General features: G+C 44.2%; 1 protein-coding gene across 1 annotated transcript in view; it reads left to right on the top strand.

Annotated features, from left to right (window-relative positions):
• Rad50 (RAD50 double strand break repair protein) overlaps positions 1-14,125 on the top strand; it is a 55,044-nt gene extending 40,919 nt beyond the window's left edge. The window contains exons 22-25 of the mRNA XM_031352042.1: positions 8,011-8,096; positions 8,604-8,746; positions 11,479-11,612; positions 12,956-14,125. Of these exons, the coding sequence (XP_031207902.1) occupies positions 8,011-8,096; positions 8,604-8,746; positions 11,479-11,612; positions 12,956-13,142 (550 nt within the window). The 3' untranslated portion in view covers positions 13,143-14,125. The remainder of the gene's footprint in view (positions 1-8,010; positions 8,097-8,603; positions 8,747-11,478; positions 11,613-12,955) is intronic.
• Positions 14,126-23,378: the final 9,253 nt, after the last annotated feature.

Raw genomic sequence — 23,378 nt, 5'->3', positions numbered from 1 at the left:
CCAATCATGGGAGCTGGAGTGATGGTTCAGCAGTTACAAACCTATGTGACATCTATATTTTGAGTTCAGTTCCCTGCACTCACACCAGGAGACTTACAATTGCCTGAAATTCAACTCCAGGGGCTCCTATGCCTCTGGGCTCCATGGGCACTTATATTCATTCACATATACAGGCTCACAAACACATGTGCATATATATATAATATATATATGTATATATATATATAAATAATTAAACATAATAATATTTTTAAAACACCAATAAACCATAGCTAGGTTTGCGTTTTGGTTGTTGTTGTTGTTTTTATTTTTTATTTTTTTGGCAACCCATGTATCAAGTTTGACAGAATTTTAAACACAAAGATGAAAGTAGTGTATTTTACCAGGTAGTGGTGATGCATGCCTTTAATCCCAGCACTTGGAAGACAGAGGCAGGTGGATTTCTGAGTTTGAGGCCAGCCTGGTCTACAGAATGAGTTCCAGGACAGCCAGAGCTATACAGAGAAACCCTGTCTCGGAAAAAAAAAAAAAAAAGAAAGAAAGTAGTGTATTTCAGAAAATGCCTTTGAAAGTATCTTTACTACTTTTTTCAAACTTGATTTGCATTAACTTTTTATGCTTTCAAATTAAGATAATAATTACAAAAAAGTACATATGTATTTGGTCTTTCTAGTTACTAGTCAGCAAGATGGCTTGAGACATGGGAAATCTGGTTCAAGGTTTGCCTTTGTACAATTGCTATTTTGAGCAGTAATTCAGATTTTGCATTAATCGTTTGTCTCTCAGCTTGAGTCCTTTAGCTAGTTTGAATAGGGAAGGAAGCAAGAGCTGGACAGGTCTGAAGGAAGGAAACTTGGGTCTCTTGGGATGATTCTGTTCTAACCTTTTAAGCACCTGCTTTCTCATGGCCGCATCTTAAGCATTTGATTTGACACTAGTGGTCAGATGCTGGGGTGGGAAAGGAACCTTTAAAGTAACAACAAAAGACCTGATGTCTGCTCCATTTGTGACATCAGCCTGGAAGCCACATGTGCTTCCAAAGAGGGTAACTCAGGCTCATGGAAGTTTCTGTTTTAAAGAGCAAGCACGGGAGGCAGTTGGCTGGCTTGGAAGCAGAGGAAAGAGCAGCCCCCTGCTGAACACTCCAGTCCCTGCCATCTAAAGGGTACGTGAGTGAAGAAGCAGAGGAGATAGGCTAGAACAGCTCTGCATGCTGCATTGAAACCTCTGGGTTTGATTTTATTTTTCTTTTAATACTTGATTTTTTTAGAGCAGTCACAGAAATTTCTTATATCACCACCATGTCCATACAGGCACAGCTGCCTCTACCACCTGCTGCCTTTTGCTGGATGTAGCAGTGAGCCCGAGTTGATGCCACTGCCATCCAGAGTGCAGTGTGCATCCCTTCAGTGGGTTCATGTTCTGTAGGATGGATGAGATGCCTCCCATTACAGTAGATTCATTAGCACAAGGCTTCTTGACTTTCTGGCCATCTGATGCCTTCTGCATGGGAACCTTTGTCATTTGGGAGATCACATTCTAAGGCTCAGGGCCACCAGAACTACCATTCATCCACACAAAATGCAGTGGAGTATTACAGAAGTCTTTAAGGTACTCTTTCAAGCTATTAACAAGTATTTCATTATAAAACTGAATAACTTTTCTGCTGTTTTCTTAGATCTTAGAAATTCTTATGCTCTTTTGAAAGCCAGTTTTTACAAGGAAAGCATTCCACTTCGCATGCATTAATGTATTCATTTAGCTGACAGATGGCACTCTAGGCCACAGCAGGGCTATGTACTTGCTAGATAACTAGTCCCCAACTATCTCAAGTGCATGCCTTTTAAATTGTTGCCTCGAGAGACAGCAAAGATTTTTAGGGTCATTCTTTTGTTTAAGGGTTAGCTTTGTGTAGTACTATAACAAGTGCTAAAGAGTTATGTAATTCAATCCACTGACAGCTTCAGTTTGCACAGGGTTCCTGCATGGCAGTGCTTCAGGACAGCTTTCCTTCCTTCAACTTCACCGAGTCGCTCACCTCCTACTATGGTAGCTGTCTTCACCTCTACACTTCTGTTGTTCTCACCCCTCCATGCTCCACTGTTTTTCTTCTAGGCTAATATTATGTGGTTCCTGTTGTCATTATAGGAAAGACTCCATCCTTGCCTCCTCCATTTGATCTCTACTCACAGTGCCCCTCACCAAGCTGAACAGTTTGTTCCCTTAATGCCTATGTTTTCCTGTGCATTTCTCCTTGGAATGTTCCCTTAAGCCCTTCACAAATAGACATATTGGCTCCTCCCTTCCAGTCTATATTGTTTGTGCCTTATGCTTCTCCATACTTCACATCTACAAGTCTGAGAACACAGGTCAGGGTAGACTTGGTACTTGGTGACAGTGCCTAGTACTCACCAAGGCTCTCCTGCATTGCTAACCCTGCTTTCCTCACAGTGCATTAGGACAATGTGAATGGTTCCCTTTCTTTCTTTTCTATTTTCTATTAAGGTCTCTGTGGTGCCCTAGCTGTCTGAGAACTCAGTCTGTAGACTAGACTGACCTTGAACTCCTAGATTCACCTGCCTCTGCCTCCCAAGTAGTGGGATTAAAGATGTGTACCACCACCTCCCAACTTACTCTATTCTTTTTTTTATGTAATCATGAAGTTCTTTTATGTTCATAGGTGTGTGTGCTTCATTGCTTTTAATCTTTGTATAATTCATAAAAAAGATTTTACCTATTTCAACCAGTGACATTAGGACACTTTAACGTTTGGCCACTGCTACCACCGTATTATATGACTTTGCATACTTGTGCAGATAGACCAGAAAGATAGCTTCTTAGAAATGAAGCTACTAGGTCAGAGGGTATGATCATTTTTAACTTAATACCAGATTGGCTCCCAAAAGCACTTTTTGTCTGTTTGTTTTTTGAGACAGGGTTTCTCTGCATAATCCTGGCTGTCCTGAAACTTGCTTTGTAGACCAGGCTGGCCTCAAACTCAAAAGAGCCACCTGCCTCTGCCTCCCAGGTGCCGAGATTAAAGATGTACGCCACCAACACCTGGCCAAAAGCATTTGTAAAGCGTGTATTTCCACTTGCTTTGTATAAATATGACTGTCAGTGTTGCCATGACCCACGGTTGCATGAAAATGCTCTGGTTGAAATTGCTCCTCTTTCATTTTAGGTTCTCACTTGTCCTTTAACTTTGTTCATGGCGTCATTGATGACTTAATTTATATCTTCATAGTTCTGTACCTTAGTCAGAGCTTCTCAATCCAAGGATTACAAAACTGCCTTTCTTCTGGTTATTCTCCAGTAATCTTCCTGACCAGCCTTGTGGAGCAGGTGTGGGCCACTACACTGGTTACTTTAACTTTTTTTTTTTTTAAAGAATTTTTATTTATTTTATGTATGAGTACACTGTAGCTGTCTGAGGACACACTAGAAGAGGGCATCGGATTCTATTCCATGTGGTTGCTGGGAATTGAACTCAGGACCTCTGGAAGAGCAGTCAGTGCTCTTAACTACTTGAGCCATCTCTCCAGCCCCTGGTTACTTTAACTTGAGAGAGAGGGAGAAGGAGAAGGAAGGAGAAGGAGAGGGAGGGAGAAGGGGAGAAAGGGAGAGAGAAGGAAGGGGAGAGAGAGAGAGAAAAAGAGAGAGAGAGAAAGAGAGAGAGAGAGAGAGAGAGAGAGAGAGAATGTGTGTGTGTGTGTGCGTGTGTGTCATGTGTATGCCACAGCATCGGGGTATCAGATCATGTTTTGATTCAGGATCTCTTATGAACAACTGTCCCCCTAGCTTCCAGGGACTCCCGTATCTTCACTTTTCAGTTCTCTGTATGGGAGCTGGATTTACAGGCACATATTACAGCTTTTACATGGGAATTGAACTCAGCTCTATAGACTTGGCCTGGCAAGCACTTTACTCAACTGAGACAGCTTCCCACTTTTACTGTCAATCATTTGAATTTTATTTTGAAGTGTGATACAAAGTCATGATGCTATATTTTTCTCCTTTCCAATAGTATTGAAATTTTTCCAGTTGATTGGAAATGTCAGTTACACTTTATAGTTCTTATTGACATTTGTAAATAGGATCTGTGTGTGTGTGTATGTGAGAGAGAGAGAGAGAGAGAGAGAGAGAGAGAGAGAGAGAGAGAGTAGCTCTTCATCTTTTTTATTTTTATTTTTTTTAATTATTTTTTTAGAATTCTGTATTTATTTTATGTATATGAGTACACTGTCACTGTCTTAGACCCACCAGAAGAGGGCATCAGATTCCATTATAGATGGTTATGAGCCACCATATGGATGCTGGGAATTGAACTCAGGTCCTCTGGAAGAGCAGTCAGTGCTCTTAACCACTGAGCTATCTCTCCAGCCCCATCTTTTTTATTTTTTATTATTTTTTCATTTTTTATTTTTATTTTTATTTTGAGACACGGTCTCTCTATGGAGGAGGTTTCTGGGGCTCATCACTTCAGATGGTCAGTGAGCTTGAGGTCCTCTGGTATTCATCTCCCCAGTGGTAGGAGCCACTGCACCCAGCCTTTTCCAAGGGTTCTGGGGCTTTGAATTAGGACTGTTGCTACAAGTACTTTGCTGACTGATTCATCTCTCCAGCTGTAGGAACCCCAACCCTACCATTGTCTTTCCTAGCAGTGTTAGGAACTAGATAGTGATGCTGTATAAATTGTTTTGAGACAGGATGTCACTATCTGTGTGGCTCTGACTTGGAGCTCATTATGTAGAGCAGGCTAGCCAGGAACTCATAGAGATCTGCCTGGGATTAAAGGCCCGTACCCCCATACCTAGGCTTATTTCTACTTAACTGGGTAATCTTAATATTTCAGTTGGTTTTCTTGAATGTTTAGGTATACAGTCAAAGCTTACCTGCAGAAACCAGGTGGGTCAGGTGCCACTGCTGCCTGTCACTTTACTTCTTTCTCTTTGGTGTCTTACAAGCTACAACACCAGGCGGTGGTGGTGCACGCCTTTAATCCCAGCACTTGGGAGACAGAGGCAGGCGGATTTCTGAGTTCGAGGCCTGGTCTACAGAGTGAGTTCCAGGACAGCCAAGGCTACACAGAGAAACCCTGTCTCAAAAACAAAAACAAAAACAAAAAACAACAAGCTACACCCCTTTCCTGGTTATTGTGGGAAGAGTGCTTATGTCTGTGTTCGATTGTTTTTGCTATTTCTATAGATGCCCGATTGAGACATGTTATGAAAGAAAAGATATTTTCTTCCACTTGTCATTTACTTGTGATTTTCACAAAAACTCCGTGCTAGTGCAGCAAATGTTCCTTTTATATTTACTGGCTCACCAGTTTCTCTTTAGTCTGATATGCCATGTTACCTTGGACAGCTTTCTTCCTGTTGTGCTGATCTTGCTTTCTAGGGATAAATACCACTCAGTAAGCTGAGATTGGGGGGCCGGGTGGGGGAGATGGTGTGCTTGCCTAAGGTGTGCTTATCCTGGTCCATGTACAGCAGGAAAGTCTCCACAGTCATATGTTCTAGTCAGTGCCCTTATGTCTAAATGCATTTAGGATACTTACTTCTCTCATCATAGGAAAAACAAGCCCAAAGTGTTTGCTCGTTTCAGTGTCTCCTTACTTAATACTACTTTGTATACTTAGGAGGTAGGCGTGCTTTGAAGATTTGATAATACTCTTCTTGTCTGTTCACTGCCTTAAAAACAAGCAAACAACAACAACAAGAAAAAATCATAATCATATCATAATCAAAGCTGCTAAGTCCTAGCCACTTTGTGTATCTCAGGCAAATTTTATAGGATCTGTTTTCTTAGTAATTGGAGATTGGAGAGATACTATGAGACTTGGAACATGGCTTGTCTTTCAGAAGGTGAAGCTTATTGGTGACCAATAGTGGGTGGCTTCTTTTTTAGATGGCCTACTGCAGTCACCTTTGTCATCCCCAGTGGTTACACATTGTGTTGTTAACTCCCAGAGAGACTGAACTTGAGCTGCCAGGCCAGCCGTCCGACAGCAGCAGTCGTCATTTCTGTGACACCCTGAGCTTTTCTACGCTGAGGCTCCTTCTCCCTCTGCTCTGGCTCTCTGCCCCACCTGGTGTGTGTTCTCCATTCACATGCTTATTTACGTTAGTTACAAATCAGAGGAAAAAATAACATTTTAAAAGGTCATTTATAAAATTAGGATCCTAGCATGTAAAGCTTTGGAAAAGTAGTCTTCACATGCGATTGGTTCCCAGAACATTCTGGGAAGTATTTTTTGTTATGATTTTCCCTTTTTAAGAAAATAACAGCTGGTTTGTCTACTCTTTTTTTGTTTGTTTGTTTTTCGAGACAGGGTTTCTCTGTGTAGCCCTGGCTGTCCTGGAACTCACTCTGTAGACCAGGCTGGCCTCAAATGCAAATCCACCTGCCTCAGCCTCCCAAGTGCTGGGATTAAAGGCATGTGCCACCATTGCCGAGCTTGTCTACCCTTTATGAAAGAAGCATAAAGTATCCGGCAGAGATGAGCGTGAGTTAGAAAATGGAAACCTGGCGAAGCAGAGAGGCTTCTCCAGGCTTACTGCTTCAGCAGCCCTGCATCTGATACTTAGACGTATTTATGTTGAGTCATTTCTTTCTCTTTGGCTGGTGACCAGAAGATCACGGAATGATTGTACAGAGGCAGCGGCATTACGTTTAGTTTCTTTTTTTGTATATATCAGATAAGAGGCCTGCAAATGGAAGGGAGTCTGCTCACATCCTTTGCAAGGTGATAACTGTGAAACTTGCCTTCTTACCACGGGAGTGACTTTGTCAGTCCTGTCTCCTGAGATCTGAGGTAGCTAGGGCAGGCATGGTGTTCAAGTTTAACAGGAAGCTTGGCTTTCACAAACATTTCTTCTTTCAGTGTCTAGAGACTACTGCTTTAAAAGAGAATTAGAAGTAAGGGCAGGCCTGTGGAGGTCAGTACACACTAGTACTAGCCATGGTGACTGATTCCTTTTGAGCCAAAGATGCCTTCAGGTTGATAAAATTCATAGAGCTGAAAAATAAAAGAGTATAAGGGGCTAGCTTTTTGATAAACCTTAATAATTCTGGAAAAACCTGGCTCTGGTGCATGGTGGCCCACACCTTTAGTCCCAGCACTCAGGAGGCAGAAGCAGGGTGGATCTCTATATTCAAGCATAGTCTAGAGGACAGCCTTTAGAGACCCTGTCTCAAAAATAAAATTAAAAATCCTAAAATGGCCAGACAACTGTTCCAGAGACCTGTCTTTGTTCTGTGACAAGAGCCTCTGGCTAGCTGCGCCCTCAGCCTTAGCACATGGGTCTGCCTGCAACAGGCCTCCTGCTGGTGCCACAGAGGCTGCTTTCCATTGTGATCTTAGGGCCTAGAAAAGAAGTATGTTAAAGATTTATTTTCTAAAAGGGTTTGGGGATTTGTTTTTAGGCAGAGTTTCACTGTATAGCTTTAGGGAATTGACCATGTAGACCAGGCTGGCCTCTTCCTCCTGAGTGCAGGATTAAAGGTGTATGTGTACCACCACACTCAACCCTTGTAGCTTTTGAGTATTTAAAGAAGCCCTTGGATGCCAAAGGAAAAGACAGATACGTGTGAAAACTTGTGGCCTGGCAGTTCTCAGTTCTAGGGAAGTGGCACTGCTTGGTCCTGTTTAATTTTTTTTCTAGTCATAGTCTACTTTTCTAATTGAAAGTATTAGGCAGCCCGGGTGGTGGCAGCACACACCTTTAATCCCAGCACTTGGGAGGCAGTGGCAGATGGATTTCTGAGTTTGAGGCCAGCCTGGTCTACAGAGTGAGTTCCAGGACAGCCAGGGCTACACAGAGAAACCCTGTCTCAGGAAAAAAAAAAAAAAAGAAAAAAAAAGAAAGTACTAGGGCAGTGACATTATTTTTATCATTATTAGCATATATGTTCATATATAATTTAGCATATACTACTACATAGTTATATCTTTCATATAAATAGTATATATTGTATTAAGTAAAACTGGCTTCCTTTTTCCAGAGCAATAATGAAATTTCACAGTATGAAAATGGAAGAAATCAACAAAATTATTCGTGATCTTTGGCGGAGTACCTATCGTGGGCAAGGTAACTAACATGGTGTGTCCCAAATGCTTGTTCCAAAGCTCTGCCCACAGCCTCTCCTATGTGACCTTAGTTGCCAGCATTGCCTTCTCAAACCCCTTCCTGAGCATGTCTTTGAGAGTTTTCTAAGAATTCTTATCTTTGCAACATCTTACAACCAAAAGAAAATGCAAAGTTTCTCTTCCAAAGGACTCATATTGGCTGCAGCAGACACAATTAGCTGATGACATAATGGGTTCTGTGAAAGCGCAGATAGGGATAGGCCCAAGTGTGATAAGAAAAGTACCCAAAGGAAACTCTTAGAAAAGAGCTGGGCCAGGCTGGGGGTGGGCCATCCCGGCTGCAGCTTGGCGGACCACGTGACCCTGACTCTTCCTGGCCAGAGTTTGCTAGGCAGCCAGTGCTTCTAAGGACATCAGACTCACTGTTGTCCCCAGGCTTTCATGACAGTGTGTTTAAGTGACAGAGGTGTAGTGTGGGTTCTCTAAAATACTCTGCTTTCTGTCTCAGATATTGAATACATAGAAATTCGATCCGATGCTGATGAAAATGTATCGGCTTCTGATAAAAGGCGGAATTACAACTACCGAGTGGTTATGCTGAAGGGGGACACAGCCTTGGACATGCGTGGACGGTGCAGTGCTGGACAGAAGGCAGGTATCAGCAATCTAGAGAACCAGCTTAGCCTGAAAGATGGCCCTGATGCTACAGAAGCCTTAAGAAGACCATTAAATGAATGAGAAGCTCCTACAGCTTCCTTACCACCTTGTGAGGCAGAAATGGCTACCATCAATTCACAAACCCTGTGTCAGCTAACATGTCCTGTAGCACTCTGAAGATAACTTTTAAGAAAAAGGGTCAAGGGACTGGAGAGGTGGCTCAGTGGTTAAGAGCACTGGTTGTTCTTTTTTAGAGGTTCTGAGTTCAATTCCTAGCAATCACGTGGTGGCTCACAACCTTCTGTAATGGAATCTGATGCCCACTTCTGTCATGCAGATGTACAGGAAGACAGAACACTCATATACATAAATAAATAAAATAAAATAAAATAAAAGGAAAAGGAAAAGGTTCAAAGTTACTCAAACCCATTTCACTTCACAGCCTTCCTCAGAATAGCATCACTTGTCTCATGGGCCCCCAAAGATGCATTCTGGTATAACAATGGGCAAGAAATCTCAGAATTAATAGTAATTATACTGTCAGTCATAAATAACCCTAGTAGGGGGAGGGATGTGGCTCATTTGGTAGAGTGCTTGCCCAGCATGATCAGGCTTTGGGTTGACCCCACCACTTCCTAAAACTTGGCTATAATCCCAGCACTATGGAAGTAGAGACAAGAGAATCAGAAGTTCAAAGTCATCCTTGGCTACAGAGTGAGTTTGGCCCAGCCTGGGGTACACAAGACCATATTCAAGTAAACTAACAACACAGCAAACTAGAGCCTGAGTTGAACCAGATGAGACATCCTAATCTGTGTCACTGAGAATATAGCCCTGCATAGGCCTTAAGCTCCCTTATCCCAGCATAGCTTTGGACTGGGCCTCAGACCTTTGAATAGAGAGATCTGCTGTCAGAGCTTTGGTATCATAGGGACTTTCTGCCCCTTACTACATAAATAAGACTCTGGCCTTACATGAGGTTCCTGGAGGAGGGGCAGTAGGTGGGTTTGGAGTACCAGGGGAAATCAGGATGAGAAATGATGTCTCTATAAGGCTAAAGCACGAGACCTGCATACCAGGAGCACAGGGAGGCCAGGAATGTTTGACTATGATACACAGAGGGCAGAGTCTGAGCTTTCATAGTAAAGCAGATTTTCATAAAATTTCACAGGCTTAGGAAAGGATGTCACATTTTTGGCATAATTATTGCCAACCCAGTCAGCTAACGCCCATTTCAGGCAAATGCAGGTTACTGTCCAATCATAGTCTGAAGAGATGACTAACTTGTAATCTATAAACAGGATACCTACTTGATTCGTTTGGTGATGTCTAATGTTCATTATAAACGAGTTTGAAACATGGTTTGTGAACAAAAGTTAGTTTCCTGTAGCTGCTTTTAAATTGTGAAAACTGGCAGTGTAAGGAGAGGTGACTGATGGATGGTCCTGGAGGCTGTGGGCCGAGCTGCAGTGTGCATGGAAGTGGGTAGCGGTAAGTGGGCAGGAGTGGGGCTCAGAAGCAGGAAGGAAGTGTCTGTCCCCCAAAGGGACAGTAAGCTCCTGAAGTCTGCTGACCTGCTTGGGGAGTCAGAGGGAAGGTATGTACTGCCCTGCATTCAGTAGCCCAGAAATTCATCAGGCAATGAGGTTAGAGCTCACACAAGAGCACTATGCGCTGCCCAGAACAGTCTGGGTTCCTTTGCTGGGTCCCTTCAACCCTGAGAGGGCTGGGGCAGAATCTGAGGGTTTAATGTTTGATTTTTAATAGCCATAAGTGTACTTAGTAGGCTCCCTGCAGATAAGTACAAATAGAGCTATACTCTAGTAGCTCTAACCTATGATCTTTTTTTCCCTCGTTGACACAGTTACACAAGCAGACACTTAGATGTGATTTAGAACATACTATCTGTTTCTTTTTTTAGACCAGAGAATTATGAAGACTTAAAGATGTCTCTAGGAGTTAAAGTGCCTGTGAAGTTAGGAAGATGTAGTGTGCTTATGTTTTCCAGTAAGTTTCATGGCTGAGGGGCTGTAAGGCCTGGTGTGGTTTCATAAATCTTTAGTCCCAGTTCTCGGAGGGCAGAGACAGGCAGATCTTTGAGTTTGATGTCAGTCTGGTCTATGTAGTGAAGTACAGGTGAATCTTAAGACTTCTATTAAAATCATCAACTGCTCATAAATTGTATGCATCTATCCTTAGCCTGTGATGCCAATTTTTAGTAAATCTGGAATGCTTACAGGGCTATTTCTCAGTTTTTTATTTCAGCACAAATGATAGGCTGAGAGAATGTGATTAATGGTCCACCTTCCAGAAAAGCTGTGTCTCCATTGAACTGTCCTTGACTTAAATGACCTGTGACATTTCCCATCCCTTCCCACCCTTTTTTGGTTTTGGAGACGAGGTCTTACTGCATAGCCTGGGATGGCCTAAAACTCAGAGATCCCCCTGCCTTTGCCTCCTGAGTGCTGGGATTAAGGTGTGCACCACCACCGGGCAGTGGTGGCACATGCCTTTAATTCCAGCACTTGGGAAGCAGAGACAGGCAGATTTCTGAGTTCGAGGCCAGCCTGGTCTACAGAGTGAGTTCCAGGACAGCCAGGGCTACACAGAGAAACCCTGTCTTGAAAAACCAAAAAAAGAAAGAAAGAAAGAAGGTGTGCACCACCACACTCAGTTCATCCACCATGCCCTTCTGTTTTCACATCTGTTATGCAACTTTTGTCCAGGTGCTAGCCTCCCTCATCATCCGCCTGGCACTGGCTGAGACCTTCTGTCTGAACTGTGGCATCCTTGCCTTGGATGAGCCTACAACAAATCTCGACCGAGAAAACATTGAATCTCTTGCACATGCTTTGGTTGAGTAAGTATTTCAAGTTTTGGGGCAGGTTGTAATATTTTTTAAAAATACCAATAGCAGAGCCAGGTGACAAACAAGCAAACAGAACTCCAAGCCAAAAGGAATTCAGCTGAGGCCAGGCTATGCGTTTTGCCCTTCAGTAGTAATTCTCCAGATTCTCTTGAAAAAGAACTTGTGAGGCTGGAGGGGGTGGCTCAGTGGTTAAGAGCACTGGCTACTCTTCCAGAGGACCTGCGTTCAGTTTACAACACACACGTGGCAGCTCTAACTGTATGTGACTCCAGCTTCAGAGGATCTGATATCCTCATACAGATATATGTGCAGTTACAACACCAGTGCACATAGAATAAAAGGAGCTAAAGTATTGAGCCACAGACGTATCTTGCCTCTCCCCAAGTGTGCATAGGGCAAGTGAGGGCGAGGAGTTCTGGGCTTTGTATTTCCTGTGACTCCTTCATGTCAAGCACAGGAGTCACTTTGCCCTGGCCAGACACTTGTAGCTTTTATAGAAAAAGAATACTAGTAATTAGACAGTGCCGAGGCGAAATTGTAGTCATGTGTACCCCATTCACTCATGTCAGCAAGCCTCCAGGGAGGGCAGCTTGTATTTTTGTGCACTCCTGGCTCCAGGATGCTGATGGCACTGGTGCCCTCCAATCAGGTCTTGATGGTCCTGGGGACCAGCAAGGAGGAGAGGGTTGTGATATTGAAACATGAAGTGCATCCAGTCCTGGGCAAGTGATAAACAAGTTTGAGTTAAAACTCTTATTGTATCTCACTCATAGCTGATACCTCAGCATGCTGATGATGAGCAAAAATGTCCCCATACACCCACTCAGGCCCTTGTGTGTCACAGCACTGATGCATCTAGTGACTGGGGGAGGCAGAATTCTAGGTAGACCCAGCTCCTCAGAAGGTGCTGTTATTTCCCTCCCTGCTTGTTGTCTGCCTGAATTACTTTTAGACTTTCAGAGAAGTCTGGGAGAGTCTGGGTGGAGGAGCGAGCTGGGCTCTGGTTGATGTTTTAAGTTTTCTTACAAAACTTTCCCCTGCATCAGTAGCAACATAGGATCTTGGGAAACTAGTCCAAATTCTTGACCTAGTTCTTAGCCAGATGGGTGGGGAATGAAGCTATGCATCCCAGTGGGTGGGGAGAAGATAGGGCTCTTATCTGTGTTGAAGGTCTCAGCTCTCTATTTCCTGCAGGGCAGCCAAAGGCCCTGTCACATGTGGCCCAGGAAAAGTCTGGATGCCACACAGCTGTTCTTGTATCTGACAGGATTTCCAATGGCTTTTCCAAATCTATGTCCATTAGTAAAAAAAGCGTCCTCAATGTATTGTTTCAGGATCATAAAAAGTCGCTCACAGCAGCGCAACTTCCAGCTTCTGGTAATCACTCACGATGAGGATTTCGTGGAGCTTTTAGGGCGGTCTGAGTATGTGGAGAAATTCTACAGGGTGAAGAAGAACATCGACCAGTGCTCAGAGATTGTCAAGTGCAGCATTAACTCCCTGGGCTCTTATGTTCATTAACTGGTCTTGGAAGAAATGTGGATTGTGTGAAGGGAACCATGTGTGGCAGGTTTGAGAGTCCCTAAGATCGTGAGGCTGCCTTGAGTGAAGACTGATCACCGTTCCTGCAGGCCTAGCACCCTCCCAGCTCCGCTCAGCCGTTCATTTCCTGCCAGCTGAGTGTCATCCAGATAAACAGTGCACTTGAGAACAGTGCTGACAGGAGGGGTGGGCATTTAAAATGTTCCTGTTTTCTCTGAAGCTTGAAGTGATATTTAGTAAGTGACCCTGCTGTAACATGAATCCATGTACACAACTTGTCTGTCTGAGCCTAGGTCTCCCCTTAAACCACAGTCATTGAACGGGGCTGGCAGAGTGACAGAAGCCATCGGTGATCATTAGTGGAATACCCAGTTCCCTCCCCATGAAGCCCTGCCAGAGAGTTATCCTGCCTGGTTGTTAGAGAGGAATTTCCCCAATCCTGACCTGATCTGCCCTTCATGCAGAAGCCTGTCACTCAATTCTGTGTCTGTCATGTGTATCTATGTGGCTTGGCCATAAGCCCCAGTGACTCTGGATAGCAGGTTCCCTGTAAGTGCAAAGGAGGCTCACCATTGCTGGAGCCTGCTCCCATGCACAGACCTGCAAGGGCAGATCAAGTTCTCACTCCAGAGGCCAAGCCTCTTGAAGTCCAGTACACATTTCCATGGCATTGCCAGCTGAAGCCTCCCGTGCAGACAGGTCACATCTAAGTCACATGCTTGCAGATGCCACTAACAGTTCTATCACTCAGTTGGTCAGGCCTATTCTGTGCCATTTGCAGATCTGATGGGCATCAGCTCTAGAACAAAGGTCTTTTCTTCCCACCCTCTTCCTTCAGGAATATAAAAACATGTGTAAATCAAATGCATACTGAAAGCAGATCATAAGAAGAGTTACTTTAAAATAATTCTTTGTTATATATACAATGTTATCATTTATTAAAGACAAAAGCAAATATTTGTGTATTTGTGGCATGTATGTGCTTGTTTTATATACAGAGTTAATCTTCATGGAATATTTGATACTTCAGGGGGATATAAAACATCTTAAACATTTTTCAGAGTTAGTAGTTTGATTTTATAATCACTTTCAAAGTCACTCTGCATAGCCAGGTATGATACCCCAGTAGAGGCAGGTAGATCTTTGTAATTCAAGGCCAGCCTTGTATACATAGTGAGACCTTGTCTCAGAAAACAAAAATGTTTTTCACAACTATGCAAATACTAAGGGGGAGTTATGGCAATTTTAAAAGTTTTTGGAAATTCTGTCACTCCCAAACCAAACTTTATTTACTCTGTGAGAAAGGTGCTCTAGCCCAGGCTGGCTCCAACCCTCTGTCCCCCAAGTGTCTGGAAAACGGACATGTACTGCTGTGCGTGCTTTATGTAGCGCTGGGAATTAAACCCAGGTTTCATACATGACAGGCAAGCACTCTACTGACTGGACCACATTCCTGCCCCCAGATCGTGCAACGATTGTTTCTGCTGCGAAACTCACATCATCACTCAGAAACTAAAACAAGGCTTCCAGCGCCACACAGCCGAAGCCAATTGATTTGATGTTTGCTACCTTAGTTACTTGTTCCTATTGCTGTGATAGAACGCCATGAACTTAAAAAGAAAGCATTTAACTCCAGGGGGTTAGCGTAATGATTTTGGAACAAAGGCAGCAGGAACAGCTGGGAGCTTCCATCTCAAGCAGGATGGCGGAGAGACGCACCCTGGGAATGGCAGGAGACCTTGGCAGCTGGAGGATGATGGCGGGAACATCTTTACTTTCTATAATTCACCCACACGCTTCTAAAAGTGCAAGTACATAGAGCAGAGACACTAATGTATTACATGGAGCAGTCTTGAATTTGAGACACAGTATTTTACACAACATCCATTGTGTGCTGTAGCTGCGCCTAGTATAAAGTGTACATACTGTGTCCACAGCCAGGGCTGAAATGAAGTTGAATGTTACATTGTGGGAGACACACTGCTGGAATGACCTTGGTTCAGTAAGACACTGGATTTTGAATTTTTGGAGAGCTTCATGCTCTGGAGTTGTGGTCCACATTTAACAAGCTGAGGGATAGTCTGCCTTTCATACAGTTGTCAGGATCTGTTCAGCCCCCCGCGATACCCAAATCGTCATTACCACTGAGCTTCCTTGCATGGTAAAGAATTCTCTTTAGCAATAATGAAAGCTAAATATCTTAACTTAAAGACATTGTCCCAGGAAAGTCCTGGGTGTCATTTTAAGCATCCTAATAAGATGGTGGGGGGTGGGGGAAAATGGGATGTGGAGAGAATAGTGCAGTGTACTTGGAAATGAGAAAGGGTTCCAAGCAGAGTGATACAGATAGATAGCTGCTAGAAGCCGAAAAAGACAAACATTTGTCCCTCCAAGCCTACAGAAGTCCTGCTGGAAGTCCTGCTGACCCCTGGACTTAGACCAGGGTGGCTGATTTTGGACTTCAGGCCTGGTTGAGAAAATAAGGTCCCAATTCTTACCCAGGTGGCCCAGGGGGCCACAGCTCTCTGGGTCCTCTCTGTTCCTCTAAGGCCCCTTGTGACAAGGTTCATTCACACAGCTCTGTAACACTGAAGGAAAGAACAGAGGGCCATTCTCATGGGGCAAAGATTCACTTACTGAATTCCAGAAGAGCGCATTGATTCTGGTTAGACTAATCAATGACCAGACATACTGTCTTATCTCAAGAACACAAGAGGGTCCAGAAAATAAGCCTGCCCGTTAAGCACCACAGCAAAGCTGAAGATAGAGCCACTGGGCAAATACCTAACACAAATATTTTCTTGTCATGGAGTCAGAACTTAAAGGCAATAGCGTGTAATAGAACACGTAAGCCAGGTCGCATCTGCCAGCAAGATATAGAGGCCCTGTCTGCAGTGATGGGAAAGGCAGTGGCCACGTATGATACACACCTTTAAATCCCAACACTCCGGAGGCAGAGGCAGGCAGGTCTCTGAGCTTGACGTCAGTCTGGTCTGCAGAGTTCTGGGACACCCAGGGCTACAGGAAAGGAAAGAAAAAGAGAAAAAGGCAGAACGAGCTAAGTCTGGGCACTTCCCTTACAGCTGCTTAAAGGGCTGCTTTCACTCAACCCCCATCCAGCAAGTTTTGAAGTGGGATAAGTGTCCTTCTAGTCACCCATGGGGTTAAATCCCAATGTCACTGCTTGATGGCTGAGTAGCCCTGGAGAAAATAGTCACCCTCTGGCCTCTGTCACCCACCTGTGAAAGGAAATCTTGCTTGTATTGTAGGGTTGTTCCAAAGGATCAGTGATTTCATATTTATAAACCCAGACAGCAGTCAGTGGCACCTAGCATCGGCCCACGGAAGCCCTCATTCATCGGTCTGGTCCCACTACAGTCAGTATTCCTTAGCCTCAGCTTTGGCTTGCTCACACCCTCGACCTAGTTGCCTTTATGGCTGTGATAAAAGACTGACCAAAGCCAACTTGGGGAGGAAAGGGGCTATTTGACTTATCCTTCCTAGTCACAGCTGGTAAAGCTCACAGCAGGAACTGAGGCAGGGGCCCTGCAAGAATGAACACTTGGTTTTCGCCCATGGCTTGCCCAGTTTACTTTCTTACACAACTCAGACCCCTCTGCCAGTGATGGCACCACCCACAGTGAGCTGGATTCTTGAGCATCAATCAATCAGTCAAGAAAATGCCTCACTGGCTTGCCCACAGGCCAATCTGTTGGAGGCAGTACCTCAACTGAAGGTCCCTCTTAATAGACAACTCTGGGTTATGTTGGAAACACACACACATAAACCAGCCAGCACAATAAACCTTGCCAATTAACACTATTAAGCTGTGAACTTTCCCCTTTTCATTTCTAAGACCTCACAATAATACCACAGTATAACTCAGTCTAACTTTTTAAAAGTTCCACAGTCCTGGCATCTCTAGGATGCTGTAGTTTCCACCTGCAACTGAAGCTACACATCACAAATAACCACCAGGCCTCTCAGCAGGTACTCTTAACTTTTCAACATAGGGCCACACCTCAGCATCTCCCCATTATCCCTTCATGCCTTCAGAACCAATATCATGGGAGAGTCACTTGCTTACCCATTACCAGATGTGTTTGCCTGCTTGAGATACAGCTCTGGCCCCTTGGAATCACAGTTGAATCCAGAAGACATTGCAACAGATTCTTAATTCACAGTATCACACGAACAACCTCAGTAGTCATTGCTTCCCTCTGAGACTTCACAAGCCGGGGCTCTACCATCTACACCTCTTGACATTTCTATATTCAAGCTTTTAACCCACTTATCTCTGCGTACTCAATGGTTTTTCTGTCCCAGGGTTTCAGATGCCACCACAGTCCTCCTCCAAACAACACAGTTCTGTTACAGCAACAACATAATAATAATATTCAAGCTGGGCAATGGTGGTGCACGCCTTTAATCCCAGCACTTGGGAGGCAGAGGCAGGTGGATTTCTGAGTTCGAGGCCAGGGCTATACAAAGAAACCCTATCTCAAACAAACAAACAAACAAACAAACAAAAGAAATAATAATGTTCAGTACCAACTTCTGTTTTAGCTTGCTTTTCTACTGCTGTACTAAAACACCAAAAACAACTTGAGGAAGGGAGGGGGTTTGGCTTGCCCTTCCATATCACTGTTCATCATCAAGGGAAGCTGGAGCAGGAGCTCTGGACAAGAACCTGAGGAGAGATCTAAACAGACCATGGAGGAGTGCTGCTTCCTGGCTTTCTCAGACTGCCTAGGACCACCTGCCCAGTGGTGGCCCCACCCACAGTGGTCTGTACTTTCCCATGTCAATCATCAAGAGAATGGCCCAAGCCAGGCGGTGGTGGCACACACCTTTAATCCCAGCACTTGGGAGGCAGAGGCAGGCAGATCTCTGAGTTCGAGGCCAGTCTGGCCTACAAAGTGAGTTCCAGGACAGCCAGGGCTACACAGAGAAACCCTGTCTCAAAAAATCCAGAGAGAGAGAGAGAGAAGGAGGGAGGGAGGGAGGGAGAGAGAGAGAGAATGGCCCATGGGCCAATCATATGGCTGAAATACCTCCAGGTTCCAAGTGACTCCTGTTTGTGTAAAGTTGACAAAAAAAAAAAAAGAAAAAAGAAAGAAAGAAAAAAGACAAATGAACACACACAAAAAAGAGCACACACCCTTATGATCATTCAAGATTTTTTAGCTTCTAGTTAAATCACTCCAGACTAGCTTTATAATCACCGATGACTTCAGTATCTGAGTAGTGATAAGATCCAGCTTCATGGCCCTGTTCTACCCCACGAGAAGGCTAGCACTGGAGCTAATCACCTCCACATTGAGCTCCAGCCCCAGAGAGCCCTGAAAGCCTAGGAGGCCTGGGCCCTACTGCAGTTTTATCCTATTGTGCCTAACACCTTCCCACCCTCTGTTTTCCTCGTGCCTTTACTTCCCCCTTCACAGAGTGGATCCCATGGCCCATTGCCATAGCTCCTCGATGTGCTGCCTGTCCTCCATGCTCACAGTGTCCTGACCACCCAGCCCTGGATGAGCTCAACTGTCCCCATCACGTAAGATCTCCTTTGCTATGTTTCCTAGACCTGCTGTTGTAGGCTTCAGCTTGACTGCACTTTTTCTCTGCACTCATTTATTCCCTGATTTGGGGCCTCATAGATTTAGAATTCAGCCTCTTAGTTTGTGTTCCCAAAGCAGAGCCTGAACTGGCTTCAGGTGAAAACAGTCAGCCAGGGTGAGAGCCAACTGGTGAACCAGCTTCCGAAGTGGGTGGGCACTGGGAGCCTGATCCCACAAGGAGCCTCTGAGATACGGTAAGATGCACATCAATGTACTACCTGAAGGCATGACTCTTCATGCACTGTTAGTGGGGGAACTGGTTGTGTGGACCCTCAGAGCTACATCCACAGAGAAAACAAGGGGTTGGAGAGATGGCTCAGTGGGCAGGCCCAGAACTCCTGCTCCAGCGGCCTATATGCTGATGCTCGTCAGTGTTTGTCTGCAGTCCAGATCTCTTCTAAACTGATCACCCAGCAGCCTGTGGACAGCTGGGCATCCAAACACACTTGACTATCTAACGAACATCTGAAACGCACAACGACTCAGCCCACTTCTCCTCCAGAAACTCCAAATAATGACAGCACATTCTTCCAATTTCTTCAAGAAGCCCAGCATCTTATGTTTTAACTCACGGTTCACATCCATTCCCTCGGTTTAAAACTCAACTTTCAGGAGGTTTCCAGAGGCCCATCAAGATGGCTCAGCAGGTGAAAGTACTTGGCTGCCAAGCCCTGATATTCCGAGTTCCATCCCTGGGCCCCATGTGGTAGAAAGAGAGAATCAAATCCTACAAGTTGTCCTCTGGCCTCCACATATGCATATGAGTACACGTACACATGAAATACATAAAATGTACTTTTAAATTATTTTTTAAAGCCATGTAGAATCTGGCCGTTCCTTATCAAACCTAGCAGCGCTCTGGTTTGGGCATCATAGTCTCTAACCTGGATAGTTTGAGCAACCACCTAGCTTTCCACATTCACTGAGCCCTGCTCAGGTTTGTCTGTCGGGGCAGCAGCCAATGATATTGTAAATGCCCCTGAACGGACAGCAGTTACAACCCTGTAAGCACACTATGAGCTGGAAATAGAGGTCAGAGGAGGCAACAATTACCCCTGACCGTCCTGCTCAGCAGTGCAGCGAAGGCTGTTTCCACATCTAGGCTTGCACCATTGCAACATATGTTAGAGTGTGACTGGCCTAGGAAAAGTTCAGAATCCAAGGTTAGAAGTAGTTCCTAGAGAGGAAAGTTGGAGCAATTTGTTTATGTGAGAGAAAGGAGGCTTGAGATTGGAAGATGCAAAAGCTGTCTCCCCAAAACTTCCTTCTCCACATGTTCAAGTCTTTGCTGGGTTACAAATATATTGTGATAGGGCAATATATTGTGATAGAGTGCAGAGATTCCTCCATTTTGTTGTCTTCCTGAAGCCATTTTAGGTTTAATTAGAATTTGATTTCCTTGATGTAGAATTCTATGAAAAATCACCCAACTCTATTCTAGGAACTTGAGGTCAAGATGCCCCAGCAAACTTAACTTAGTTTCTGTTAAACTGCTTGCTTGTGCAAACAAAAAAACAAAAAAGCAACAAAACAAAACAAACAAAACAAAAGGCAGAAAACCTCTCCCTGCGGCTTCAGAGGCGATACCAGGATATGTTTTTTGCCATTAAAATCCTCTGTTCTAAATGCTTGGGGCTGTACTTGAGTCCCCTAATACCGGCGTATAGTCCTATTGGCTGAAATAAAGGCTTTCAGCTGATTTAAAAAGAAAAAAAAAAGAAGTAGTTCCTAGGGCCAGTGAGATGGCCCAGTGGGCAAAGGTGCTTGCCAACAAACCTGACAACCTGAGTTTGATCCCTGAGACCCATGTATAAGTGGAGAACCAACTCCACAAAGTCACTTTCTGAGCTCTCTCATGGGCACATGTGCATGCACACACAGTAAGTGTGTAAAAAACACAAATCTTAAAAGGACAGCTCTACTCCACACACGGAGCTTTTATACCATCACAAAGTCAAAGAAATTTTAAAACCCTAAGCCAATGCTCAGTGATGCATGCCAAAGCCAAACACACTGCAGAGTTAACATGTAATGATGTTAAGCTAGTAATTAAAGGGCCGGGGGTGGAGCTCTGTTGGTAGAGGGCTTGCCTGGCATCCATCCTAAATACCATATATGTAAGCCGGGCATGGCAGTCTAGCTGAGGTAGAAGGAGGTAGGAAGAGTGAAAATTCAAAGTCAGCCTTGGCTACATAGTACATTCCAGGGCAACCTGGGATACATGAGACCCTGCCTCTAGATAGATAGGTAGGTAAGTAGATAGGTAGGTAGGTAGGTAGGTAGATAGATAGATAGATAGATAGATAGATAGATAGAGTTAAATACTTCCCATGAAGAGAGGCCCAGGGCCAGTGTCATCATCACTGATATCTGTCTGACATGTAGAGTAACTCCAATTTTTTCAAACTCTTCTTAAAAAACAATAAATAAATAAATAAATAAATAAAACTCTTCTTCTTCAAAAAAAATAGGAGTCCTTCTTAAAAGGACTCCTATGGGCACCCTTCACAGATCCCTATCAATTACTGTAATAGACATTACACTCCTTCTTGTATGTGTAGTATGTATCCATGCTTTCTGAATCCAGATGAAGATCCCCTGGAACTGGACCACATGAGCTGCCATGTGGGTGCTATTGAACCAAGGTGCTATGGGAGAACAACCAGTGCTCTTAGCCACTGAGCCATCTCATCTTCCTAGCCCCAAAATTTAAATAAAGTCTTGTTCTCTTGAAAAAAAAAAAAAAAACAGAAAAGGAGAAAGGAACACAGTCAAGGTCATTCTGTAAGGTCATTCTTCCACGGATAGCAGCGAGGAAACTAGAAATCAACCCCTCTTTTTGTCAATACATTAGGGCAGCAAACAGTGTAGTGGGTGTTTTCAGGACATTTGCATACATACCTGGCAGTAGACCTCCCCTGTGCTCCTTGACCCTCTGGAGGGTCCCCTTCCTTCCGCAGTTACTCCTCCTCTGCTTCCTTATCTCATGAATTCCATTACTCTTCCTTCTCCTGCAATGCACTATCTGATGAAAACGTGCTAGCAAGCCAAATATCTAAAAACACATATATGCCAGAAGCCTGGGCAGCCAATGGAAATGCAGATACACAGAGCACACCAGTGCATGAAAGGACTTGGTCAATAGAACAGAAAGGAAATGTGCAGCACAGGGAGACACATCAGCGAATCAGCCACATGACATGAGGCGACAGCCCAAATAAGTAGGGCACCCTTACAATGCAGCAACGCTTTTTGTTGTTCGTTTTTTTAGGTTTTTTTGTTTTGTTTTGTTTTTTGTTTTTCGAGACAGGGTTTCTCTGTATAGCTCTGGCTGTCCTGGAACTCACTCTGTAGACCAGGCTGGCCTCGAACTCAGAAATCTGCCTGCCTCTGCCTCCCAAGTGCTGGGATTAAAGGTGTGCACCACCACCGCCCGGCGGGTCGGCAATTCTTAAAAACTGATTTTATAGTGAACTTGAATAAGTATTTTATCAAAAAAAAAGGGGAGGAGGATAATAAAAGCCAGGATTGGTGGCTCATACCTGTAATACAATCACTTGGGAGGTAGAAACGGTAGGGTCGGTAATTCAGGGACAGCTTGGGCTACCTAGTGACTTCAAGGGCAACTTGGGTTACATGAAACCCTAACTAAATAAGTAAATAGACTAGTCACCCCACAAGTGATTTCCAACATCCTTAAGTAATAGGGAAGTACAAATCAAAGCCACAGCATGGGGCTGGAGAGATGGCTCAGTAGTTAATACATTGGATGTTCTTCCAAGAGGACCCAGGTTTGGTTCCCAGCATTCACATGCTGGCTCACAACTGTCTCTCACTCCAGTTTCATGGGATCTGATGCCCTCTTCTGACCTCTTTAGGCACCAGGCATGTATGGTGCACATGCATATATGCAAAGGCACAACACAACAGCTAGGATGACTGCTCTCTCCTCTCTCTCTCTCTCTCTCTCTCTCTCTCTCTCTCTCACATACACACACATGTTGGGTGAGGTATAGAGAATGTGAATCCTTATGTACTTTTAGTAGAATGCAAAACAATGTTGCTTCCTCAAAACCATGAAGACATTTAGAACAATTCTTTTTAAACACTTTATTTTTAATTATGTGATTGTGCATATGTCTTGGTGTGGGTATGAGCACAAGTCCAGTCCCCTCAGAGACCTCTGGAGCTGGAGTTATATAGGCAAAAATTCTTAAGAATTATGTTTTGGGGACTAGAGAGACGGCATGATGGTAAAGAACCTGTATTGCTGTCCTAGAAGACTCGAGCTTAGTTCCCAGCACCCACATGGTACCTCATTGCTACTTGTAATTCTGGCTCCAGAGGACCTGACACACTCTTCTAGCCATAGGCACCCACAGGCATGTACCACACAGAGACACAGAAGTACAAATAAATCTTTTATTAGAATTCTGGAATATAGCCAAAGCAACTGAAAGCACTCTCAAAGATCTAGGGTTGGCACAGCAGCCGAGAAGCAGGAGTAGTAGGCCACACTCTCACAGATCACGGGCCTTGAGTAGTGGGCCACACTCTCACAGATCACTGGCCTTGAGTAGTAGGCCACACTCTCACAGAT

This window comes from Mastomys coucha, unplaced genomic scaffold (assembly GCF_008632895.1).
Source record: "Mastomys coucha isolate ucsf_1 unplaced genomic scaffold, UCSF_Mcou_1 pScaffold5, whole genome shotgun sequence".
In the NCBI taxonomy this organism is placed as follows: Eukaryota; Metazoa; Chordata; class Mammalia; order Rodentia; family Muridae; genus Mastomys; species Mastomys coucha.
The sequence above is the reverse complement of the archived record's forward strand: the minus strand, read 5'-3'. Positions and strand labels throughout refer to the sequence as shown.